The sequence below is a fragment of the Primulina tabacum genome, chromosome 17 (genome assembly GCF_025594145.1).
Source record: "Primulina tabacum isolate GXHZ01 chromosome 17, ASM2559414v2, whole genome shotgun sequence".
NCBI classification, from domain to species: Eukaryota; Viridiplantae; Streptophyta; class Magnoliopsida; order Lamiales; family Gesneriaceae; genus Primulina; species Primulina tabacum.
In genome coordinates this window covers 2,250,991-2,278,286 of record NC_134566.1, presented here as the reverse complement: position 1 = coordinate 2,278,286, position 27,296 = coordinate 2,250,991, and the positions used below count along the sequence as shown (strand labels likewise).

Below are 27,296 nucleotides of genomic sequence, written 5' to 3'. Positions count from 1 at the left end.
TACCTCGAAACTCTATTATGACTTGACATGATATGGAACGTCAATTCCATACACAATTCTTCAGAACAGTACTTGAGATCAGTATAGCGAAATTGTCAAGGGTGATTCAAAAACCGGGGGAATCTGCTAATGATTTCATTTGTAAATTCAAGAAGGTAAGAGGAAGAAGGTAAGAGGAAGATGCCGAGTTTTCCTCCCCGAATCAGAATATGTGAAGATGGCTCAGCGAGGGCTCGATTTTGAACTTAGAAAGAAGTTTCAAGGGATGGAATTCCGTGATTTTTATGAGCTTGCTGCCAAAGTAGCAGAGTATGAAGAATTGTTGCTGGAGGAGAGTCATAAAAAAAAGTCTACAGTGGGCTCTTATTTCCAGGAAGTGGAGGAAGTTGCATTGGCAGAAGTAGCAAATTCCGGATCACGCACTGTCCCCCGATAGCCAATGTGAACGTGAACAGTACTGACTTGCGTTTTTTAATCAATGAGATGAGAAGGAATCGGAGTGGGGACATGTCCACTAAACCAAGACTTACCATAAAGAAGTTTTGGGGCCTCGAAAAATAATATTTGAGTTTAAAGAGAAGAAAACAGAAGCTGCTCATGGAAAAGACCGCTATTACAGTGGGGGCAGTCTGCATTATACTGAGAGGAATATGAGGTATGACAGGGAATCCATGGCCAAAAGGCCGGAGAACCAGTACCTCAGAAGGAGCCCATGTTCTTGGTCGGTGAATAGCGAGAGAAGAAGTGACCGGCAGTCATTTCAGAAGATAATACAGAGGCCATCTCTTCTGAACACCGATAAAAATTATAAAAGGAAATCCAGCTTTGTTGTTCCTCCCAGAGCAATTCCCGATGACGTATGGAGGCGGGTAGAACATCCAAAATTCCCAAAACATCTTTCTCGGACCCAAAAACTACGTCTGTTGAGAGAAAAAGCTGCTGAGCGTAGATTGAAGATGGAAGAGTCATGCAAAGAGAAGAAGAAATTTGGGAGGAAGGCCACTAAAAATAAAGAAGAAGAAGGTGACGACTTGTTATCAGAGGAAGACGGTGAACCAGTCAAGAAGGCTAATTTCAGGGTGGGACAGATCCTCGTTTCATTTGAATGTGCCACTGCTGCATTAATGCTGCCATAGGAGATTAAACGCAAAAGAACGTTTGAATCCGATGTATTCACTGGAAATAAAAGTGGTACAGAATCCATTCAAACTGATATTTTGAATGAAAGCGTCGGTGTTCTTATCGATGAAGAGTGTCAGCCTTTTTCGTGGTCAATTCAGTGCTAGCTTCCATGCTTTGTTAGGGAGAGATTGGATTCACACCAATCATTGTGTACCATCATCCATGCACCAATTACTGTTGATGTGGAAAGGGGATGAGGTGGAAGTGGTGCAGGCCGATTCACAGCCGTATCAATTTAATTCAAATGCAGTAGAGGCTAGGTATTATGATGGAGCCTTCGGTCCTATTAAAATTCGTGATTACAAGGTTAATGGACAGCAAGGTGTAGTCTACATGGATACTAAAAAAGTGAGAGAAGCAGTTGAAAAAATTCTCAAACCCACCGCCATGGGCTCTCCTAGACACGTGGTCCGACCGATTATCGAGGAAGTCGATGATTAAGTTCACTAAAGAAGAGATGGAAGTGGCCGCAACTTCCGAATGGAAAGCCACATTGCAGGATCTGGTGAGTGAAGTACAATCTCAGGAATTGTGGGACATTGAAGGAACTGAAATAATATTTGAAGATGAATGTGATAACAGTGAGGAGACAGAATTACAGTTGGAAGATATAGTCTTAGCTCTGGCTCAGATGGAAGATCGACAGCCAGAGACTCAGGATCCTTTGAAAGAAGTGAATCTGGGAACTGTGGAATGCCCCAAACTTACCTATATCAGTGACTTGTTAGAGGAAGAGATGAAGGGAGAAATTGTGAAACTCCTCATAGAATTCAAAGATTGTTTCGCGTGGGAGTATGAGGATATGCCAGGTTTAGACTGTAAATTGGTGGAACATCGGCTACCAATTAAAGATGGTTTCAAACCATACCAACAGCCGGCTAGGAGGATGTCCAAGGCCATTGAAGCAAGAGTAAAAGAAGAAATCGAAAAATTACTCAAAGCGAAATTCATCCGTCCAGTAAGATATACGGAATGGCTTGCAAACATAGTCCATGTTATGAAAAAGAATGGGAAGCTTCGAATTTGCATAGATTTCAGGGATTTGAATTGTGCCACCCTGAAAGACGTTTATGTCATGCCAATAGCTAATATGTAAGTTGATGCAGTGGCAAAGAACGAATTGATGTCATTCATGGACGGATTTTCAGGATACAACCAAATAAAAATAACAAAGGAAGATGTATCCAAAACAGTTTTTAGATGCCCTGGGGCGATCGGCACGTTCGAATGGCTGGTTATGCCATTTGGATTAAAAAACGCGGGCGCAACTTACCAAAGGGCCATGAATACCATTTTTCATGACATGATCGGTCAATATTTAGAGGTATATATCGATGAAATTGTTGTGAAATAAAAAAAGCATCAGATCACCTTGGCCATCTCAGAAAAAGTTTTATAAGGATGAGGCAACACAACTTGAAGCTGAATCCTTTGAAATGTGCTTTCGATGTACAAGCTGGGAATTTCCTTGGGTTTTTGGTTCACCAGCGGGGAGTAGAGGTGGACAAAAATAAGGCTAAATCTATCATGGTAGCAATGCCACCGAAGAATAAGAATGAGCTGCAAAGATTCCTCGGTCATGTAAATTATTTAAGAAGATTCATTTCAAACCTAGCAGGTAAAACTCGAGAATTCTCTTTATTATTAAAGCTGAAAGACTCGGAAGAATTTAAGTGAGAAAAGTGTCACCAAGAAGCCTTTGACAAGACAAAAGATTTTTTGTCTAAACCTCTTGTTTTGATGCCCCCAAGGCGTGTTTTTCCCCTCAAATTGTGTATATCGGCCGCTCAAGATTCTATTGGATGTCTTTTAACACAAAATAACCAAGAGAATCATGAGCAGGCTATTTATTATCTGATTCGATCACTTACAGAGGTGGATGTTAGATATTCAGTTATAGAAAAGTTGTGTTTAGCGTTATATTATTCATGTACTAAACTGAGGCATTATCTGATCCATTCAAGAGTTTATGTGATTTCGCAGACAGATCTTGTAAAGTACATGCTTCACAGGCCTATCTTTACTGGAAGGATTGGCAAATGGTCGCTGGCATTGGCCGAATTCACCTTGATTTATTGCCCCCAAAAATCGGTGAAAGGCCAAGCCGTTGCTGATTTTCTGGTAGACCACCCTATGGTTGATGTGGTAGGGAGTGCACCAGTGGATATCCCAGTGTTCTATGTTAATCAGCCCTGGACTTTGAAGTTTGATGGTTCCAGTACAGAGAGGGCATCAGGGGTGGGAGTCGTGATAACATCCCCAGCGGGAGTTAAGACTGCTTTGTCATTCAATTTGGATTTTCCTTGCACCAATAATCAAGCTGAATATGAAGCACTAGCGATTGGTTTGGAAATTTTACGAGATTTGGGCGCTAAAGATGTGTTGATTATTGGAGATTCCCAGTTGGTTCTCAAGCAAATGTTAGGGGAATATAAATGTTCGAGTTTGGCGTTGGCCCCTTATTTTACGGCTGTTTCACAGCTCCTTGACGATTTTGAAGAGGTGACCTTCAAACACGTGCCAAGACAAGACAACTGGGAAGCTGATGAATTGGCTCAGATTTCTTCTGGTTTAAGGATATTGCTCGAGCTCACCCACAAACTTTTGCTGGTACAAAAGAAGAATCATCCTTCTATTTACCAACGAGGAATACAAGTGGATACCTTTGATATTGATGTGGAACTCGCCGGGGATTGGATAGATGAGATAAAGGATGCATTGAGGAATCCTGAACAGAATTTGCATTATGGTTTGAAGATGAGAATTCTACATTATGTCTTGGTGGAAGATGAAATGTACAGAAAAGGGGATGATGATTTATTGTTGCGGTGTTTGGGTTTCCCAGAGGCCATGAAAGTGATGCAGCATGTACATGAAGGAATATATGGGGCACATCAGTCAGGGATCAAAATGAGTTGGTTAATCCGCAGACATGGTCATTATTAGTCATTGATGTTAAAGGATTGTATAAGATATTCGAAAGGGTGTTAACAGTGCCAAAAACATGGAAATATCCAGAGGATACCAACTGATGAGATGCACGCTGTCATAAAGCCGTGGCCATTCCAGGGATGGGCCATGGATTTGATAAGGAAAATTTATCCTCTTCATCTAAAGGGCATTCCTTTATAATTGTGGCTACTGATTTCTTCACCAAGTGGGTTGAAGCCCTCCCCATGAAGAAGGTAGAGCAGAAAGATGTTATTGTATTTGTGAAAGAGCATATTATTCACAGATTTGGAATCCCACAATCGATCACGACCGACCAAGGAACTATATTCGTTGGGTCAGAAATGAAGGAATTTGCTGAGGAATATGGGATCCAGTTGATTAATTCTTCACCTCATTATCCCCAATCCAACGGTCAAGCTGAAGCTTCAAACCAAGTATTAATCAAGATGTTGAAAAAGATGATGGAGGATAACCCCCGAGATTGGCACCGGCTGCTATCGGAAACTTTGTGGGCTTATCGGACATCAAAGTGAAGTGCTACTGGTCTAAGCCCTTTCACCTTGACTTATGGACATGATGCAGTATTGCCTGTGGTAGTGGTGATCCCTTCTTTGAGAGTGATGAAGCAGAATTAATTGGAGCCAGAGCTCTACACGGAAGCTATGATCATGGAACTTGAGGATTTGGATGAGCTGAGAATGCGAACGTATAATGCTTTGATGCTTCAGAAATCCAAGGTGGCCAGAAGTTACAATAAACGTGTGAATAAGAAAATATTTGAGGAAGGAGACGTGGTTTGGAAGGTGATCTTACCCCTTGGGTCCAAAGACAGAGAACTTGGCAAATGGTCGCCCAACTGGGAAGGGCCATTCAAAGTTCATCGAGTTTTAGATGGAAACGCATATTGGTTGGCAAGTCTGGATGGGGAGCCACATAGAAGATGCATTAATGGCAAGTATTTGAAGCACTATTATCCCAGTAGTTGGGTAGGGATGTCGGAGACAAAGGGTTCATGAAGCTGGATGCGAAGGAGTTTAGTACAAAGTAGGCTAGATGGCCACTTTGTTTGAATCTGCCATATTAATTTGTAAGAAGTTACGTTGAATATGAGAGGAATAGGCTTTTAAATCATTCCTTGCTGAACTTGTTTGTAAATAATGATAAAACATTTGTAAATAAATAAAATACTGGTTCGTGGAGTTCGATGTAGTCAATTTGGGTAAAGTGCTCATTGTGTTAGTTGGCAAAAATCGATGACAAAGCGAAATTCATTTAGTGCATGTCTTGAAACTTCGGTGAGCTTTATTCGAAAAATATGGTTTGGCCGTTCATTAGGAATGTATGTTGATTTACGTTTGTTTGCATCGTTATGAAATGTTCACTTTTTAGAAAAATTTTGAAAGAGTTTCCCTTGTAAATGCAATATGCCAAAAATATAAACATCTGCAAACAAATCCCAAACAACAGATACCCAGACAACAGTATATTCTAACAGCAAAGTTGAGATTCTGACCATTCTCCAACATTCACGAAACAAAAAAGAACAAGCCACATTATGGCAAACAAGTGCAACATGTCAAGAAAGTATTATGCTATGGTCCAGAAATTTCATAAAAATGCCAAAACATAAACTAGGATCGCCATGAAAATGAGACAGAGTTTTCAAGAGAAATCAAATTGACGTAACTCTTCCCATTTGGACAGACACTCGGCTCGAGTCTGCTCAGCAGCCTTCAAGGTATCTTCCCAGTGTTGATAGGCCTGTTTCTGATTTATCAAATCGTCACCCAGGCATTGGATGTCGGCCTTGAGTCTATCGGAGGAAGCTTTTAGAACCTCACTCTCGTGCAGAAGGTTTACCATGTCGGCTTTGTGTTGAGCGAGCTCCGTCTCTAACTTCTTCACCAGCTCCTCCTTGGTATCAAACTCTGCAGTCTTCTGATGCAAAGTGGACAGGGCGGTTTTCCTCTCGGAGAGCATGTAATCCAATCTCTCTTTTTTCCCCTTGAATTTTCTTACCTTAATCCATGTCTCAGAACAGGTAGAGCTCGAAGCCTGAAAAGCTGAGAACATGGTCGGAAAAGTGTTCAGTGCATCATGCAGCGGGTACGAGGAGAAATCAGGGCTGCTTTTCAAAATAGACGCAGAAGATAAAACAGTGGCCTTCTCCATGTCCCCTAAGGCATTGAAATTCATGTTCAGAAAATGTCGTAGTGAAGCTTTTGCGGTGGCCAGCTCCAAGCTAGAGGGGAGGTTCGAATAAGAGGCCGCGTGGGGTGATCCTGAATCTAGGAAACAGAAGTCAAATTCCAAAGTCTCTTCAACCGAAGAGACCATTGCCCGCCGTGCTGATAAATCCTACAATGCCAGGGAGGAGGTGAGATCCAAATGATAACTAAAGGAAGAATATAAGGGTTATTACCTGAAAGTGAGAGCTGGTCGAGAGAGGTTTCTCTGCCACATCATCCGAATGACTTCCTGGGAGAATTTTCTTGTGTTTAAGTGAGGCCAAAGGGACGTGATCATCCGACTCAGTCTCTTGATCAGCGGAAGGACTAGAGGTTGAGGAAGAATCAATATTTTCCACTATCATAGTGCCAGCCGAAGGAATGGAGGTGAGTGGTAGACTTGCTTGAGGCAGTTGGGTGGTGGATCGAGTTCGCCGTCTCAATGGAGGAGGAACATATGCTTTCTTTTCTTGGGAAGCCGGGATTACTTGTGCAGGATTTGGTTTCCCTTCCATACCTTTTCTATCGTTCCTAGTAACTGATAAATCCAAGGCCTGTCGAGGGCTTTGAGGATTTACAATCCAAACATATAATATTTTAAAAATGAGAGTAGCAAACCATTTCAAAGGCAAAGGGAATTGTACCTGGAATCTCCAGCTCCTCGGGGAGAAGTTGATCGTATCGTGCAGTCCACCACCCAAGATAATTGATAAGCCCAAATCTTATAGAGATTTTAGGGATTCTAATTTATAATATTTGTGCTTATCTAGAATTATTATCCCTAATTTTGTGCTTATCTTAATTAAGTTTATAATGATTGTAGATTTAAATAGAAGAGGAAAAAAATGCATAATTTGGGAGATAATATGATTTTGCAAGACTTCAAAGGCAACAAAATACCAAGAGGAAGGAAATAAAATATTCTTATATTTTATTCCTTGATAATGTTGAAATTTTGGAAGAAAATCTGTCCAGATATTGAGAGAGGGAGCCTAAAAATTAAAAAATAAAATATTATCTACAATTTTAAACATGAGAAGAGCTTCAAAGATTTAAAGGATGAGGCCCATGAAGAATTATAAAAGGTAGCGTACGTGAGCAGAAAAGAGAGGCGCACTAAAGAGAAAAAATCAGCGCGGAAGAGAGAGGCAGAGAAGCAAGGAGGAAGAGAGAGGGAGAAGCATATAGAGACGTGAACTGTGAGAGAAAAGAAGAGAGAGGCAGAGGAGAGAAGACAGAAGTGCAGAACAGAAGAATACACGGAAGACAACACCATGGAGGAAGAAGAGAAAAGAAACAGGGAGGAAGACAGAGGCAAAAGCTGGAGGAATTCCTCATCACACGCCACAAATCACTGAGAATTCCTTTCACTCATCTTTAATTTTGTTTTCTTCTATGAACTTAAATATGACTTTGCACTTTTGTTTTGAATTCATGGAGCAATTTTATTTAGACTAAGACCACGATAGGGCCAAACAATATTTTATTTGATATTTGTTTTATTTTCAATATATTATTTTTCTAGATTTTAATTATTGATTGACGTTAGTTTAATATTTATTGTTAATAGCCTGATCAACTATTTAAATGTATGTTGATTAATCACGAACCGGAAGATGATTGATTAAATATAGCAACAAAGACGTCATCAACACAAGGTTAAACTGACTAGAAATAGTATTCGGTTTCAGTATGCGGTTTTTGGTGAAAACTGAAATTTCACAAAGATTTAATACATTTAGATCTAATTAAATTCAAATAGAAATAATTAGACTGTTAGATTTAAATAGGTTTATTAACTCGAGGAATTGTTTAATAAATAAAATTGGGGATTTCACCGTGATTGTCAAGAATTAAATAATTAATTGAATTTTAACACGTGTCAACATAGTAGAGTTTGGTACCGTTGTGTGTCTTAGTTATTTATTTGAATTTGAACCCCTCCTTGATATTTGAATGTCTCGTTTTTAATTGCAATTATTTTATTTAATAATTTAGATTAATAATCCACATATTATCTTTTTATTTATTTTGTCTAACTTAAGTTAAGTGATATAAATTCTAGTAATTAAATATTAGTCTCTGTGGGATCGATACTTGGACTCATCATCCATTTACTATAACTTGACCAAGTCCGCTTGCTAGATTTATTCCCAACCGAAATCGTCGGTCAAGTTTTTGGCGCCGTTGCCGGGGACTAATTTATTTATATTAGAATAAATTACTTATTTAAGACTAGACATTTTTTCGAATTTTTTATTTATTTTATTTGATTTATTTTTATTTTATTGTGAGGTACTTCAAGATGGATCATCGAGGAGTGTTCACGAATTTTGCACAACAATACTCGGAACCATTCTATGCTGCTTGGGGGAGATTCAATGATCTAGCAAACAACTTTCGGTTTCATGATTTGTCAAACTACACTCTTATTCAAATTTTTTATTTTGGTTTGGATGAGGCAACAAGAAGTTGGGTAAATTATGGAGCTTGGGCAATTGGTAGTCACTTATTTAATAGAGATTACAACAGTGCGACGCACTTGTTAAATGATATGGCAGATTTCGACTACCACTGGCATTGTGATCCTTCACTGCAAGGTTGGAGTCACCAATATCCTCCACAATTTTGCCCCAATTTCGTAAACCAACCATTTGAGCAACAAGAAGAGCGTAGTGCACATTTAGATGAAATCATGGCCCAGTGGGAGAAGATGATCAACTTTTTGTGCTTCATCGATGAACAGATTGAGCTTCTAATGCGACCATTGTCCGAAATCCACCAAGAGGACGAAGCGATTTTTGTCGATCAATTAATGACCAATCAGGTATGGGTTAATAATGACAACTCAAACAATAAAGGTTTGGAGAGTGATTCAAATCATGTAGAAATTTCATCTAAATCTGATCTTCCACAAGTATTTGAGCTGAAGGAAGAAGAATTCTTCGAGGAATCCTTACGCAAAGATGAGGCAGAAGTGAAGTTGGAAGATGTAGGGAACAGAAGGCGAAGGATTTGAACTCAAATATGGTTTTAACATATATTCCACCAGCATATTCTTTATTTCTATCAACGCAAACTCAAGAATATTACATCCTCTACGAGCTTTATCATGGATTGGATTGTTCTTCCCCTAATAATCAATTTTTGCCGAGTGTTGTTGGAGCGATGAGCTTACAATGTCAATATCATGCCAAGCTTGAGGGCACATATAATCAAGACCCATATGTAATATTGTATGATATTTACTATTGGCGGAAGCCGCTATTTGATGGATGCTTCTCCGTAGTCAAGCTATAGACAATGAATTTAGCGCTTGCTGGGAGGCAACCCAGTGATTTATTTTATTTTGTTTAATTTATTTTTTAATTTTTACTTTTTCATTTGGTTAGTTTAATTCTCTGTGATTTTGGTGTGTGTAAGGAATATTGAAATGAAGTAAGATGATTTGGATTCTGGAAAAGATTTAACTATTTGGTTTCACGTCACCACACTTAGCATGTGCTTCAATGTTTAATCCTCGAGCATGAAAATTTTTGGTTATTCTTTGAGAAACTGCACTAGTGATTACATGATACACTAATTGACTTTCTATATTTTTGAACACTCAAGAAATTACATCATACCTAGAATTGATTGAGATGAGCTCTAGTTGTAGCCGAAGGATTTGAGCACAAACTACTTTTTTTGTATCATGTTTTGAGACATCATCTATGCACTTTAAGTCATATTTATATGAATTAATTGTGAATTAGCAAGAGGTGAGATCATAAAAAAATTGTAAAAAAAAGAAAAAAAAAGAAAAAAAATAATCTAGAACTTGTCTGATTATCTTTCGAGGCGAAAATACGGAGGAGAATGACTTAGGGATGATTTAGGCGATCTTTGGACCGTTTGAGCCTTTCGAGCCTATCCAATGCATCATTTATATCCCTGGTATCCCCTTTTCAGCCTAATAAATCAAATGGAGTGTGTCAAAGACATACAATTAGCCCCCATTCGTATTCCCAACTACCCAATTTTAACTCATACACTATTCACCTACCTTAATTTTGAGAGAAATTGTGGGGACCCGGACGCTAATCATGTTCTTAATCATCATTGGGACTAATTAATCAATTATAAAACAGGGTCTAAATTTTTTTTTTAATGCGGAACGTAATGAAATAAAACGTATATACATCTCAGTATAAAAGTACAAGTCCTGTACCACATACATTTATTCAACTAAGGTTTAACAGCTAATATCCCGTGTCTAACCCTATCTCTAATCCAAGTACGGAGCCTCCACTCTAATCACGATCTCTCTTCATCTTCTCGACCCTGAACCTGTCCCACCTGTTGTCATGCACACATACAAAACAAGACAACAGCCGGATAACTCCGGTGAGAATGAATCCCAGTATAAAAAATGTAAACATGCAATCATATAAAGACAGATATAAACGCATAAATAAGGTATCATTAACATGTAGCAACTCAACAAACATGAATGATATAAACATTGTAAATCAACATGTCATCACAAACTCGACTCAAACAACGCGTCGTCTCAGACTCGACTCATTCCTAATCTAGGGATCCCGGTTTTGAATATTGAGAATTATATCGAATCTCAGTCGATAGGAATGACTCAACCCTAAACGGCATCGATATAATTCCTATATCCAGTGTCTGGGCGAAACAGCCACAGAATTGACGAATCAGTCAAGGTTAAGCGAATCAGCCAATAATTAGACGAATCAGTCAGGGACTAGGCGAATCAGCCGATAGCCAGACGAATCAGCCGGTAACTTGGCGAATCAGCCAATGACTAGCGAATCAGCAGTCAATACATGCATACTATAACTAGGCGAATCAGCCGATGACTAGCGAATCAGTAGTCAATACATGCAGTGGCTATAAATCAATAGACTACAAACATCAATCTCATCAATTACAAATATCAATGTAATAAACTAAGTATGTGATTTAGGGAGACTCGAGTCAAACCTCACTCGAGTTGTGCAATCCCAACTCAACATTAATTTATACCTTTCTTTCTGATACTCTGACTCTGTCGAAGTCTCGAACTCAAAGCCTGTCAATACTCAATCTGACAATAACAATATTGAGGGTACGACATCAATACACAACTCAATCAATACTGGATATAATCAGAATTCAATCAAATTCTGTTTCAACAACATAACGTCATAATTTCAATATACCCAGTACTATCATCTCAGTCAGATATTAATTCTAACGTCTTATACTCGATAATCACTCAATCTTGATATCAATTCTTACTCAACTCAACTCTAAAAATCATAACAATTTCATATGGTATCTGTTTCTCAATCCAGTTTCAGTTATACGATGTCTAACATACCAAGAACATCATATATGAATCATATCAGATTCTGACAATACCATAATTCCAAAACATATCAAAACGTAGCAAAACTTGCGTCCAGTTGTAGCCTACGTCGATAGGAACACAGTACTGAAGTTGGATTCAAAATCAGATAGACGGATTTCTCACAAAAGGCGTAAGAATATTTCAATTCTTTCCTCGGCCCTTTCTCGATTCTTCATTCCTAAATTCTGAAGAATTCGTGCATATATATATATATACATAAACGTACATGCAAGAGGACGAGTGGCTCATTCCGCCTATTACACGTCTCGCGCATATGCGCGACATCAATCGGCGCATATGCGCGAGACCTTAAGTCTCGGCGCGTGTCTTCCCAACCGCTGGCGCATATGCGCGACACATTTCCGCGCATATGCGCCCAACTCTCTGGACTCGACTTCTAGGCAGCTCGCGCATATGCGCGACTCATCTCCGCGCACATGCGCGAGGTCCTCTGGACTTCGCTTGTACAGGCTCGCGCATATGCGCGACTCACTTCGCGCATATGCGCGAGGTCCTCTGCCCATGTCGCGCATATGCGCGCATCTGTGCCGCGCATATGCGCGAGGGCTACTGTTCCTCGCACATTTTCATGCATTATCTCGTCTTTCTCGGTCCGATCTTTTCCGTCTATAATTATATCAATTATCACCAAATCATTTCAGATTAATAGGATAAAATTCTCGGGCCTTACAGAAATAAACCCCTTTAGCGCTTTAAAATTTTCATTGTTAATAATTGATAAGAAAAATTGGAGGAGTTTGAAGAAAAAAAATCATGAAGAAAGGGAAGGGGATTGATGAAAAAAATATATATAATGAGAAAAAAAGAAAGGAGGAAGAATGTTGTATGATGTGGTGATTGAAAAAACTAAAAGAGAATGTTGTTGAAGATTGAAAAAAGTTGGAGGAAGAAAAAAAAGGGGGAATGTAAACGAAAGTACAAGGAATATGAAAAAAAAGATAAAAGATGATGAAACTCAATAAGGAGGAAGATAAGAGATGAAGGAATGCGCTGAAGGAATAATTGTTTATTTTCTCTCATTTTAAATATCCATACCTTTATTGTAGCCGTGAGCCGTGGCCTAACGTTATAAGCTTAAAAAGACCTATTGACCGGGTCATATTCCTCCAACATTTAGTGGAGAAAGGTATGAAAGACAAGCTTATGAAGAGTTTCTTTATATAAAAAAAAATTTCAGAAAATATGAGCACTCCTTGAACTAAAACACCTTTGAGGAATATGAGTTTTGACTTCCACACTACACACGTCTCATTATCTTGATCTTTTCTAGTGAATGCTTGAGTTTTGAAGTTGCAACGAAAGTGATTTTTATGATCTTCGAAGTGTGATCTTTTGATTGAGTGTGACGGAATTTAGTAGGTTGAAAAATGTTGATTGTGTCATTTTTGTGGTGAATCATTGAATATTCCTCGGTTATATTTTTATTCTTTTTATTTGTTCGAGGACGAACAAAAGCTAAGTGTGGGGGGATTGATAAGCCCAAATCTTATAGAGATTTTAGGGATTCTAATTTATAATATTTGTGCTTATCTAGAATTATTATCCCTAATTTTGTGCTTATCTTAATTAAGTTATAATTATTGTAGATTTGAATAGAAGAGGAAAAAATGCATACTTTGGGAGATAATATGATTTTGCAAGACTTCAAAGGCAACAAAATACCAACAGGAAGGAAATAAAATATTCTTATATTTTATTCCTTGATAATGTTGAAATTTTGGAAGAAAATCTGTCCAGATATTGAGAGAGGAAGCCTAAAAATTGAAAAATAAAATATTATCTACAATTTTAAACATGAGAAGAGCTTCAAAGATTTAAAGGATGAGGGCCATGAAGAATTATAAAAGGTAGCATACGCGAGCAGAAAAGAGAGGCGCACTAAAGAGAAAAAATCAGCGCGGAAGAGAGAGGCAGAGAAGCAAGGAGGAAGAGAGAGGGAGAAGCATACAGAGACGTGAATTGTGAGAGAAAAGAATAGAGAGGTAGAGGAGAGAAGACGGAAGTGCAGAACAGAAGACTACACGGAAGACAACACCAGGGAGGAAGAAGAGAAAAGAAACAGGGAGGAAGACAGAGGCAAAAGTTGGAGGAATTACTCATCACACGCCACAAATCACTGAGAATTCCTTTCACTCATCCTTAATTTTGTTTTCTTCTATGAACTTAAATATGACTTTGCACTTTTGTTTTGAATTCATGTAGTAATTTTATTTAGACTAAGACCACGATAGGGCCAAATAATATTTTATTTGATATTTGTTTTATTTTCAATATATTATTTTTCTAGATTTTAATTATTGATTGATGTTAGTTTAATATTTCTTGTTAATAGCCTGATCAACTATTTACATGTATGTTGATTAATCACGAATCGGAAGATAATTGATTAAATATAGCAACAAAGACGTCATCAACACATGGTTAAACTGACTAGAAATAGTATTCGGTTTCAGTGTGCGGTTTTAGGTGAAAACTGAAATTCCACAAAGATTTAATGCATTTAGATCTAATTAAATTCAATTAGAAATAATTAGACTGTTAGATTTAAATAGGTTTATTAACTCGAGGAATCGTTTAATAAATAAAATTGAGGATTTCACCGTGATTGTTAAGAATTAAATAATTAATTGAATTTTAACACGTGTCAACATAGTAGAGTTTGGTACCGTTGTGTATCTTAGTTATTTATTTGAATTTGAACCTCTCCTTGATATTTGAATGTCTCGTTTTTAATTGCAATTATTTTATTTAATTATTTAGATTAATAATCCACATATTATCTTTTTATTTATTTTGTCTAGCTTAAGTTAAGTGATATAAATTCTAGTAATTAAATATTAGTCTCTGTGGGATCGATACTTGGACTCATCATCCATTTACTATAACTTGACCAAGTCCGCTTGCTAGATTTATTCCCAACCGAAATCGTCGGTCAATAATCATCGGATGCTGAAATGGGACTCATTATAACGGGGGTCTTGAAATATTCTTCTTGATCGGACAGTTCTATCAGTGATAGGGAAGTGAACCTTTTCTGGGACAATTATGCCTTCATCATGTCATTCAAAGAACGAGGCAAGTACAAAGCACTGGAGGGGACGGTCGGACAAAGACCCAGTTGGGATGGATACAAAGCTGGATTGTAAAATTCAAAGACATGGGTACTCTGGTCGCGAGGGGAAGTCCCGTCATGTACTAAAAAGCGAGGGTGTAGGATGGCAGTGCGTACATTTTTCACCGGGGATGACACATCTATCTTTTTACTGGCAGCCATATGCCCAACCCATGGGTACTCTTCGGCTGTGATTGTGAGGAAAGAAGGACGATGAACCGCTCGCGAGAAAGGCAAGGATCGCATAAAAGAACAAACCCCTGCAATGGTGAAGTGACTCTAGCAAGACATGAGCTCCCTCCATGATAATCGCTCAGATAGGAGTCCTGGTGGAGATTTTAACTCGGGAAGTAAGAAAACAACCACATCTAGAGGAACCACATGGCCCCATTGAGTTTGGAGAGGGGCGCGTCATTTACTGCGACATTCAACCAGTGATAAAGCGACCCCAAGAACATCACACCAAGACCATGGACATGTCCAACGCTTAAAGACCTATCAAGGGCCAAGTATTCCATGGTAGGCTTACTAGAGGAGGGACAAAAGATATATTTACATATCAACACCCACATGAAAGATATGTGTTCCTCACTGGTGGGAGAAGTTCTTCTAAGAGTGCTCCAGGACCTAATAACCTGAGAATAAGATGAAGGATTCCAGTACTGTTTGGGAAGCTGAGGTAACTCCTGAGTATCCAATAAGCTAGCAAATTCATTTCCTATAAGGGGAATACCTGTAAGATGCAAAACATCCTGTAGAGTTACAGACATAGGGCCACAGGGGAGTATAAAGGAATTACAAGGCGGCGCCCACAGCCTAATGACACCTTCAATAAGGTCAAGATTAAATGTACGGTCGATGGTGGATATTTGAATGAACTGATAAAGGCCTTGTTTCCGCCATATGCCCCCATCAAATTTTTTCAACCTATCGACCCAATTGTTCCAATTTGCATCGCCTCGCGGTAGAGACTTGAACTTACCGAATTCAAAAGGGGGCGCAACGGCACGATTCAACAACAGGATGTCTGACTCAAGAGTGGACAGGGGGAACAGCATGTTGGTGGTCTCAATCGAGATATGTATGTGGCAGTAGGAGGGGTCAATGACGTGATTAAAAACTTCCACCAAGGTGGAGTCATCAGCAATGATCTTCGAAGACCTGCAACTGTGAAAATTCGAAATGAGGCAAACTGAGACAAAGTATACCCAGCCAAAATTAAAACATACCCAGGAGTAGACATTCCAATAACAAATTTGCCGCTGAGTGTAAAGGATTGGCTTTGACGGATAGAAGACTGTGTGCTCACAAGTGATAGATCGCTGGTTGTCCCTACAAGGTGAAATACGAAAGGCGCTTCATGTCACAGACAAGAAAATCGAAGAGATGGAACATTGGCGCTAACAAGGAACACACGACATGGAATTTTCACATGTAATGAGCAACAAGGAATCGCCAATGTGTAACGATCATCGCTATAGAGTGCTCAAGAATTCATAGCCACACAGAGCATACCCCAATACGTCAACATAAATCTCAAATAGAAACAGATCGTCCTCCGATCAATTCAACCATGTTAGTTAAAAGAGAGAACACGAAAATCTACCTTTTCCCTGTAGTTGCCCGGCCGACGAGTTGCGAATGGAAGAATCACAACCTAGAGAAAGGAAGCTTACGCTATTTGGAGAGTGAAATCCAGGAAACCCCAAAGGGCGTTGCGGAGAGAGTAACCCACGCAAGGGAAAAGAAGGCCGCAATGGTCCGCGAGATATGCCACAGACCGCAATATACTGAAATCATTTGGGCGATTAGCGAAGTCAGGGAATGTAGGATAGTGAGGCGGGTCAACGTTTTTGTTATCCGACGTAGATTTAGTTGTAGGAGTTGGGTTAAGGGGCGATCGAAGGGAGGAAGGAAGGTGGTGTGTGGTATTTCGAGAATTTGATGCCGAAATCGAGGGATTAGGGGCGGATAATGAGGTTATTGAGGGATATGGGTTTAAACGAGAATCTATTATTGCGAAGGGGTTGAACTTATGAATCTCGTGTTGAGGAACACTGGAAGAATCAGAATGCTCAGGAAACGTGCGAGGGAATTTTATTTTTTGAAAAGACATGTTTCAGCTGTTAATTCATCTTGATAGAAATTTTCTTTCAATGACCAGGTGGAGTTGGGCTCACTTAGGAACCTAAGGAAAGAGGGGCACACTACGAAATAGCCAAATTGGCTAGGGGGAAATTGTTTATCTCAATTGATTGGTCAATGACCCAAATCAGCTGGGGGCAGTTTGTTTAGCCAAAAATCCTTGAAGCTCAAGCCACATCCCAATGGATAAAGCCCAAGTAAAGTGGCAGTTGACACAGCGAAAGAACGTTGCTACCAGTTACACCCATTACCCAAGGTGGAAGATCATGTAAGATCGTGGGGAGATCGTGAAAAGGAGAAACTGATGTGCAGAATGTGACAAAAAGGGAGGGAAGAGAATCAGAGAAGCCCCCGACAAAATCAACAAAGAAAACTACAGCAAAAGCTCTGCAGAATTCCTTATCAATTTTATGTATATTCATGTCAATTTCTAATTCTAGTAGCAAAATATTCCATATGTTCATCAGTTTTCTTGGTAAAAATATTGGTCAAGTTCATAGCAATATAATGATATTTGATGTTGTTAATGGATTCCTCCTATAATCTTGTCATATTCCTCATTCTATGTTTACATTTTTGAGCCATTTCGAAGGAACTATAACTAACGGTCGAATCGAGACTCGCAACGCTTGGTAAACGGAATCAGATCTTTCACAACTTTGGCACGATCACGTGTCTGGCACACCCCGCAATTTTCGAGACAAACAGATAGGATATTTACTGGTATCCCCCTCTCGTAGACAAAAACAAAGCAAAAGCACTTTTGATATTTCGATAAAACTCAAAGACACTGTTTACTAGAGGTGATTATTTGATTAAAACCGAACATACCAAATCGAATCACTCAAAACCTAACAAACCCATTTTTTTTTTTACCGAACCGAACAGAGGAATTTTTCATCAAAAAACCGAATCAAATTAAAATCGGTTATAATCCCGATTTCTGGAGAAAAATAATAGGATACAAACACTTAAACAAAGTACATATTGTATTTTAATGTTCTCCTGTAAGAGAAGATATGATTTGACCGAATTTTAGATAAATTTATGCCTAGGAAAAAAAATCATGTATAGTGCGCATAAAAGACTAAGAAAGAAAATCATGTATATTGGCAGCGACGCTCCCCCAATTGTTGAATGTTCTTTAATCACAATACAATAGACTAATTATCACTCCTTAAAATTCATTGGAGAACAAAAAATCGTATTGAAGAACACAATCACCGATATCCAAAATAATTTTGCTACAATATTCTGGAAATTCTGAAAATTTAATGAGAATAAATCGGGACAAGATCCTTTGCAAATTCATCAATGGAATGGAAGCTTTGGTTATTCTTTTTTCTTGAAAACAACTTCAGTATCTAAACCAAATCCATCGATACTCCTTACCTCTATTAGCTCCGATTTCTTGAACAGTTTCTCCAATGGCTTCACACTGTACAAATCGTTGGCGGAATACTTATCCGCGCGTCGAGATAGCAACACGTGTAGCACGCAGATCCCACCGCGTTTCATCGTCCGTTCGATCTCCCCCACGAACTTCCACGGATAAAGCGCGTGATCAAACACGTTGGAGAACTCGAAGTCGAAAGTCTCATCGTCGAACGGTTGATGGTGAAAATCTCCCTTGAGCACCAGAGGAGGGTAGGGAACCAGATCGATCCCCACCGAATCATTGACCCCGACCCGTTTCATAGCCGCGACTTCCTGCCCCACCCGGGCTCCGATGGAAAGCGCTTTGGACCCATTGGAGATGAGCCCCCTCTGCTTCAAGTTGTCGAAAAACTCGGAGAAAACCTTCAACTTCCGATCCCAATCACGGGTGGTCCATATCTCTCTGAGCTTAGGGTTGAGGGTCTTGTTCATCTGACGCTGGAGGTAGGCATCGTAGGAGGCGTAACCGGGCCGGATCTTGAGATCGGAAGGCAGTTGTTCCTCTTCGGCGGTGTCGGTTTTGCCAGAGGAATGACGCGGGGTTTGGCGCGAGAGGAAAGCTAAGACGGAAAGCGAGAGAAACAGGGAGAGGATGACTGGTTTGAGGATTAAGGGAAGCTTTGCGAGATGTGCTTTCATGCTGGGATGGGGTAGGTTGTCTTCTTCGTTCTTGTCTCAATATCTGTTTTTCCCAATCGAGATTCTTCATTTCATTTTTTGGGGATTAAATTTTCATCAGGTTTTCTTATCTGATTTTATTTAATTGATCTAAAAATTAACATCTCGATTTGACGGATACCATTCATCCATCATTTCAAATAATCTAAAAATATTCACGAAGTGTGAAATTTTTTGACAGGAGATCTTGTAAGAATTTAATCATCATCTACATCGATATTTCAAATATCAATTGAATTAATCAAAAAAATATTCAAATTCAATTAAATAATATTGATATCATAATCCCATTATATATATAAATAATGTTATTATTTAAATCACACAACTTTTTTGTAATTCATGGTGTTATAATAAACAATAAAATGAAACAATATAATCATAATGAGCTGACAAGTTGAATAATTAACAAAATTTGAATATTATGAATTTTTTTTGGGTTAATCTATTCTATTTTATTAAGTCTGAGCACATGATAGTAAATACTTAAAGGACACCAACTTTTTCTTCAAATTTTATCCTTATATGATACTAATATTACACTTTTTTTTGTTATTTTGTTTTTTTTTTAAATTTCAACACACACTTTTATTTTTATTTTTTTATTTAAACAATTCAAATATCAATTTAGTCACTCCATAAATTTTGAAATTATACTTTAGTCCATCGATAATAATAAAAAAAAATTGTAAACACACGCATCGCGTGTGTAGAGTTACTAGTCTATACAATCTTATTAAGGCTCAACACTTTATAAAAACTGTCAACAAGGACACCAACTTATTTATTCCCTTTTTGCCCCTCATTATCTTCGTACAACCAACTCAAATATGATCCGATCCCTTTCAGCCCATAACCCCTAATCCGGCCCACTTCATTTGTACATATGTTGGATTTCATATTGGTTTCGAACAGATTATACTAGCAACCAAAACCTACGGCTTTTGCTCCCAACTCCTTTATCGAGATAACATACGGCTCAATCGGACTCACAATCGACCGAATTGCTAATCCGGAAGGCAACCAATCTAGGTAAGAATTGGCTATACCTGTTTGATTTCGTTTGTGATGGCTTCTATGTGCGTGATTTTTATTTCTTTGTTGTTCTCGGAGCAGTTACTGAAATTCAGCGGTTGGTATTCTTTAATTCAGTATAATTGTTATTTTGCAGTGAATTTATTTTTGGTTTTTCTCCATTTCAATATTATTGTTCTTTTGCTCTTTCATAAACTAGCTTTACAGCCTACTTTCGTTGAGGGCCTTGGATTAATAGCTTCATCAGATTGTTGTTTATTCATGGATCTAATGCAAGAAAATTTAACGTCCATAAATTCTTTAGACGCTCTTGAGCGACGACTACTCAATTCGGCATTACCAAAACCTACTGATTTTGCATATTCTTTATAATATTCATAAGCCCTCTCGTGAGTCGTGAGTATCAATTTCCATATCATCCAGAGTATCTAAATTTTAATTTTCCAACACAATACCACAAGTAGAATCCATTTTCAACATAATTAAAACAAACTACATAAAAACCAATTCCCAGTAGGAACACCCGTAGGACCAAAAAATTGAACTCTGAAAAATAAATCCGAATCTTAAGCAATATTTTTTATTCACCCATCTCTTTTGCAACTTCAGTAGGATGTTTTGAAGACAACCTCTTCAATGCTAATGAAATCAATGAAAACCAGTACAACTCTCTATAAAACCTTTGAGTATTTTACATTTTCTATGAAATCAATGAAAACCATTACAACTCTCTATAAAACCTTTGAGTATTTTACATTTTCTAATATAGACAGACCAGTAGCTTAGCATATAATCCGAGTCATTTTTTGTCCTTTTATTTTTATTTTTTTTGGGTTTTTATATGACTTGAAGATTTTAAATGTGATTGAGGGGTTTTGCGAACAAATTTCATAAAATTATTATTATTCTTATAGTATGGTTTTATAAATTTAATTTAAATAAAACAAGTTTCATAAAATTATTATTATTATTATAGCATGGTAATGGTTTTATAAATTTAATTTAAATAGATGTTTTTGGTAATTTTAATGACATATACTTGGTAACTGCGGCTGCCTCTGCTTCAATGTCCTAATTTTGAGGGCAATCTTGGTTGTACTATTCATTGGTTTTTTGAAACTCAAATACCAAGTGAACTTAGGAAACTTCAAATTAATTGTCGATTGTCTTACTTATTGATGCTTTGCTTGATGATTATTTTTACTTGCTTCAGCATTTTGATATAATTGATGGCAGCAATATTGTGCAATTTATATTTCTTGACCATACTGATGTGTCTTTGAAATTGATTCTAATTGTTTCATTTAAAATAATTGTGTTCAGATCAGTAACATATTTGTTTTATACTTTTGTACGATGAATTGATATAATATTATCTATGTTTATATTCACATATCTAGGAATTTAACTGCTGTCTTTGCATGTAATTTCAGCTAATGAGTTTAATGATACTAGCTTTGTCATTGATGTAATGTGTTGGTCAAATAAAGGAACTAAATTATGTTCTGATGTTCGTATGGCAACACTCAATTATCAACATGGCATAGAAAATAATAGTAATTGTAATATGAAAATCGTAAAATGTGAGTTCAATTGCGTCCTATAGTTATGCTCAACAAAAGAATGTATTATAATATCTGTTCTATTTTATTAAATCCTAGCACCTTATAGAAACTGCCATATAAGACACCAAATTATTTATTTTCTCTTTTGCCCCTCATCATATCTACAGAATCCGAAATAGAAGCCAACACGTTTCAGCCCATAACCTCTAATCCGGCCCACCTCTTCTCCACAAAATCTCTCTCCCAACTCCTTTAGCGACAGAATAGAAGGCGCAATCGGACACAACATCTCGATCGAATTGCTCATCCGGGAGGGCAACAATTCAGGTAATAATCGGCTATACATGTTTGATTTTGTTTGTGATTCCTTTAGAATACGGCGCAATCGGACTAACCATCCATATAATTGGTCATCCGGCAGGGAAACATTCCAGGTAAGAATCGGCTATACATGTTTGATTTCGTTTGTAATGGTTTTTCTGTGCATGATTTGTGGTTTCTTGGTTGATTCGGAGCAATTCTTCAGATTCACTATTGGGTTTTCTATATGTTGCACCTTCTTTGCATCTATTCAATGTTTTGTGGTTTGATCTGCTAACTAACAATGGAAAAGAACTTATGCTTCTTCCGTACTGTTAAAAATTTTCGGTATATTTTTCAACTATCACTGAAGTTGCTAAGACAACATGTAGTTGAAGTGATATGATTTTATTTTAACCTTTTCGTCTTATAACATGTGCACTCACTGATTATCCTATCGAATTCTACTAACGTAAAGCCCTGAAATTGTAGTCATCGTGATGATCATTAGACTCAAAAAACATAGCAGGAGATTTGCGACTTATCTAATACCAATTATATTCTTCTGTTCATAACCGATATATGTGTGCAAATAGGTTCCGTCACCAATATGTATTTCTTATACAATTTTGTGTCATAACCGATATATATGTGCAAATAGTTATTCTTTGTTTTCTATCATTAGTTATTTCATTGATTATTTTCATCCTTCTTATTTGTTCAATTTTTTTAAAAATATCATGTTTCTCTTCGTAGAAAATCTGTTATATGAAACTAAATCCAGTGTTTAAGATCGTGATTGAATCATATGAAATTAATGAGTTTCCTTCCAACTAATAGAGTTGTAACTCAATTAATAAATTGAACAACTTGTCACTCGATTCTTCATCTCTTTCAAATAATCCAAGATATTTTTGAATTATGTTCATCTAAGATCCAACTTTGGAAACAAATTTAAGATTTTGCAGATGCAAAGAGATTGATCGCTGGAGATTTAACGACCCTCAACCAATTTTTCATACTCTTCGGTCTTCACCATTCAGAGCCTCCACATCTTTAACTATTGTGTTTCTATTCCTTGAAGAGCTTGCTCAAGTATGTTAAACTTAAGTTTATAAATGTTTTTGTTTAATGTTCTGGTTATCAATTTTAGGTTTTCTTAATTTGTTTCTATTTGTTAGTTTTCACAATCCTTTTCATTTCTTCAGTCTTAATAAGATGTTATACTATTAGTTTAATTTAACGACATGATATCAGGGAGAGATGGAGTCATGAGATTTTTAGCTTCTTCGACTACAGGAAATTCAGATTCATGCTGTTAGCGCTTCGCCATCATCGAATATGACTATTATCTTACATGGATTTATTTTATTGTGGAATACATATGAAATTCAGATAAATATACGTTAGAATGAAAGGAAAAGTGTGTCTGAAAGTATAAATATTATTTATTTGTTACGTTACACATGAAACGCGTGTGCAAATGTACGTTAGAATGAAAGGAAAAGTATGTTTGAATGTATAACTATTATTTATTTGTTACGTTACATATGCAACATGTGTGCATCGTCACCTATAAGAAAAACACAAAAGCTATTAACTCCAATAACTTTCTCTTGCACTCATTCCATATAAGGCTTTTTGTGTTTGGACAAGTAACATGTCATGAAATTTATTTCAATTTTGTGTAAGATTTAATGTTATCAATAGTTATGTCGTTTCAATTATTTGACAAGATACACTTACTATTTTAAACATTCTTCAATCTTTGCATAATTTTACCTCTTAGCATACTTATATAACATATTTTATCCTTAATATTCACGTACAACGTTGCACACACATCGTGTGTGCCTCGATTGCTAGTCCTTAGAAATTATCATCATTATTATTGATACTCGCGAAAAATTTAGGGTCCAATTCCAGCAAATATCACTAATCCAGATGCAGGTTTCGAGATTGTCCTTAGCCTGAAATCACGAATAAGACCGTTAGAAGGGGGCCATGATGGTGTCTCGGCGTAGTTCCTCCGACGCTCAAGTCAAAGACTGATGATATAAGTGGAGAGCAGCTAAAAGTGTTGCTGAAAAATAATAAAGCAAATGAATCAGTTATACATCCGAACCTGATATTTATAGGAGAATACCTGAGCTCGTGCTTGGTCTGTCTTCCATTTAAACTAAGGATGGGCCAGGAATAATGGACTCATCCATAGGATATCAATTATTATTAGTAATAATATTATTATAAATAGTCTCGAGATGAGTTTGAGATGAAAATAACATTTTCATATTCATCCTCAATTTACTTCGAGAAAATCTCCAAACCCACCATATTCCCGACTTTTTCACAGGGTCCCAAACCGGCCGGATAAATTGTCATATATACTTTCATATCTGCATTGATAGCGTAAATTGGGAGATGTGCTTTGGGTTACATAAACTTCTGACTTAATTTATTCACATGAATATTATAGAAACGAATATATATATTACAAATAAAGAAACAAATAGTGAAGTAAAAACATGAAGCAACTGTGATGGACATTAAGTGCCAACTATTAGTAATGATGAGGTGGTGATCTTGAGCTCAAATTGTTAGAGTAAAAACAATGTTTATTTCAATTATATTTACGATTTTATCCAATTTTGATATTTACTTTATTTATGTATTGATACAAAATACATGGATAAATACTTTGAATATACAATAGGTATCATAATATCTGTCTCGCAATGTAAAATCATGAAACTCAATAGGAAGTATACCTTATATTCTAAACATGTTCCTAGTCGAATCAGTCACCTCAAAGAAATATAAAAGTCGTTTGAGTTTGAAACTAGAAAGTGTGATGTATCTCAAACATCTGTGATTTAAATTTCATGTTTCATTAGTAAGAGTATTGAGATGTCTGTTCATACATATTATTGATCATTTGATCATAATGAGTTGGAATAATTAACAAAATTTGAGTATTATGAATTTTTTTTGTTAATTCTTAGAAAAATCATCATTATTATTCGTAAAAATATTATTATCAATGGTCTCGAGATGAGTTTGAAGATGAAAATAACATTCTCATATTCATCTTTAATTTACTTCCAGAAAATCCCCGAACCCACCACATTTCGACTTTTTCACTGGGTCTCAAACCGGTCGGATAAATTGTCATATATACTTTCACATCTGCATTGATAGCGTAAATTGGGAGCTGTGCTTTGGGGGACATAAACTTGTGATTTAATTTATTCACATGAATATGATAGAAACAAATATATATAATTTATTCTATTTTATTAAAGTTGAGGACATGATAGTAACTATTTAGGAAGAACACCAACTTTTCATTCCAACTTTATCCTTATATGATACTAGTATTATATTTTTGTTTTTTTTAAAAAAAAGTTTCAACACACTTTATTTTTATTTTTTTTATTTCAACAATTCAAAAATTAATTTAGTCCGTCCAAAATTTGTCAAATTTCACTTTAGTCCATCGATGATGATAAAAAAGACTGTACACACACGCATCACGTGTGCAGAATAACTAATATAAATAAAGAAACAAATAGCGAAATAAACACACGAAGCAACTGTGATGGACATTAAGTGCCAATTATTAGTAACGATGAGGTGGTGATCTTGAGCTCAAATTGTTAGAGTAATTATTTAACGAGTCATCTTGTGATTTGGAATTTATTGATTTTTATGTAAAAACAATTTTATTTCAATTATATTTACGATTTTATGCAATTTTTATGTTTACTTTATCTATATATTAATACAAACAATAAGTACCATAATATCTGTCTCGCAACGTAAAATCATGAAACTCAACAGGAAGTGTATCTATATTCTAAACAGGTTTTTAGTCGATTCAGTCACCTAAAATAAAGATAAAGGTCGTTTGAACTTGAGACTAGCAAGTGTGATGTATCTCAAACATCTGTGATTTAAATTTCATGTTTTATTGGTAAGAGTATTGAGGTGTATGTTCATACAGATTATTGATCATTTGATGAGGCACTAAACAACTATCTCTCAGACTTTCCAAGTGATTATTATTTATCGTGTGAAAAGTCTACTGTTATTATTTTACACCATTAGTCCATTGAACCAGGACAACATGAAATATCTGCGTACTAGCACTGCACTTTGACTCGCTACCGACTCCATTCATGGTTATCATGTAGTGAGGCTGGGTGTAGTTTCGAAATACGTAGAAGTCAATGCATTTTAGTCGGGGATTCAATATTTACTTGTGGGTGAAGATATCATGTGTGATCTGATGAGTTAATAGTGCAATGAGTCTTTGGCCAGAGCAAGACATGTGATTTAGGAAAATGTGTTTTTCTAGTTTCATTTATCATGTTAATGTTATTACTCAAATATACATCACATCATTATCGAATTCATTCGCAACTCTAGATGTAACACCTCTGACCGATTTTATAAAATAACACAGCGGAAAATTAAAAATTTTCTTAAAAGAAAGAAGGATTTAAAATACATTTCAATATATAATCAAAAGTATATACATGATCAATAAAATGATGCAACAAAATACAAAATATCATTTTTGTGATCATGTCCAAAATGCTAGCAAAATAGCCTTCTTCCTTCCTTCTTCTATGCATATGACCTCGGCTCCAATCAACGTCCTGGCCCGTCACTCTTATCGCATCACATGAATAACTGAAATGAGTATAAAACTCAGCAAGTGGAACTCTTACATAACAATGGATACATATCATACTCTGTAAAACATGGCTTTGAAAACATTAAATACCATCAACTCTGAAACATAAATATCATAGCATGAATAACAATAACGATGGTATTTCTCTTTTATCTGATGGATTGATATCTAAATAGTATCTCTGTCTCTGTACCTATATCCCATCGATATAAATCGATACTCTGTTGGGATATAAGCCTATGGTCGTTGATCAACTAATTGCATGCAATCTCTGACTATGTATCAATCAATCCAATAAATCATTTGAACTCTCTTTTAGGCATTAAACCAAACACTTTGCATACTCTTTTCTTTTGTATTCTCTTTGACATAATTGAGACATAAAATGCCTCTAATATACAACAAAGTGTATTAATACATAGCATGAATCAAATGGAAGGGAATAACATGTTAAAACCATTGAAACACCATATGTATATTATCATGTGAGCAAAAGGAAATGAATTCCACTTACAACCAACAAGAAGCTTGATTCTAATCT

At 36.7% G+C, this 27,296-nt stretch overlaps 4 protein-coding genes and 1 long non-coding RNA gene across 5 annotated transcripts; 3 read left to right on the top strand and 2 right to left on the bottom strand.

The window, feature by feature from the left end:
- The first annotated feature begins 2,583 nt into the window (after positions 1 to 2,583).
- On the top strand, positions 2,584 to 4,128 carry LOC142531771 (uncharacterized). The gene is made up of 2 exons (XM_075638025.1): positions 2,584 to 2,763; positions 3,166 to 4,128. Exons 1-2 carry the CDS (start codon positions 2,584 to 2,586, stop codon positions 4,126 to 4,128), a joined length of 1,143 nt encoding a protein of 380 aa, XP_075494140.1.
- Positions 4,129 to 4,802: 674 nt separating this feature from the next.
- Positions 4,803 to 5,150, top strand: LOC142531770 (uncharacterized). Its single transcript, XM_075638024.1, has one exon. The coding sequence runs from the start codon at positions 4,803 to 4,805 to the stop codon at positions 5,148 to 5,150; it is 348 nt and encodes a 115-aa protein (XP_075494139.1).
- A 545-nt stretch (positions 5,151 to 5,695) lies between these two features.
- LOC142531781 (uncharacterized) lies at positions 5,696 to 6,997 on the bottom strand. Its single transcript, XM_075638035.1, has 2 exons — positions 6,557 to 6,997; positions 5,696 to 6,492 (listed from the first exon to the last, which is right to left on the bottom strand). The coding sequence occupies exons 1-2, from the start codon at positions 6,875 to 6,877 to the stop codon at positions 5,797 to 5,799; spliced, it is 1,017 nt and encodes a 338-aa protein (XP_075494150.1). The 5' UTR covers positions 6,878 to 6,997; the 3' UTR covers positions 5,696 to 5,796.
- Positions 6,998 to 18,199: 11,202 nt separating this feature from the next.
- LOC142530933 (uncharacterized) lies at positions 18,200 to 19,232 on the bottom strand. Its single transcript, XM_075636868.1, has one exon. The coding sequence runs from the start codon at positions 19,115 to 19,117 to the stop codon at positions 18,374 to 18,376; it is 744 nt and encodes a 247-aa protein (XP_075492983.1). The 5' UTR covers positions 19,118 to 19,232; the 3' UTR covers positions 18,200 to 18,373.
- Positions 19,233 to 23,024: 3,792 nt separating this feature from the next.
- On the top strand, positions 23,025 to 23,584 carry LOC142530934 (uncharacterized). Its single transcript, XR_012816182.1, has 2 exons — positions 23,025 to 23,151; positions 23,314 to 23,584. It is a non-coding gene; the product is annotated as an uncharacterized LOC142530934 (long non-coding RNA).
- Positions 23,585 to 27,296: the final 3,712 nt, after the last annotated feature.

Bases quoted from the DNA above. Each gene is read 5' to 3' on its own strand.
- LOC142531771 (XM_075638025.1), top strand. From the start codon at position 2,584: ATGAGGCAACACAACTTGAAGCTGAATCCTTTGAAATGTGCTTTCGAT. The intron at 2,764-3,165 runs GTAAATTATTTA...GTGATTTCGCAG, and splicing joins TGCAAAGATTCCTCGGTCAT to ACAGATCTTGTAAAGTACAT.
- LOC142531770 (XM_075638024.1), top strand. From the start codon at position 4,803: ATGGAACTTGAGGATTTGGATGAGCTGAGAATGCGAACGTATAATGCT.
- LOC142531781 (XM_075638035.1), bottom strand. From the start codon at position 6,877: ATGGAAGGGAAACCAAATCCTGCACAAGTAATCCCGGCTTCCCAAGAA. The intron at 6,493-6,556 runs GTAATAACCCTT...CTGGCATTGTAG, and splicing joins CGACCAGCTCTCACTTTCAG to GATTTATCAGCACGGCGGGC.
- LOC142530933 (XM_075636868.1), bottom strand. From the start codon at position 19,117: ATGAAAGCACATCTCGCAAAGCTTCCCTTAATCCTCAAACCAGTCATC.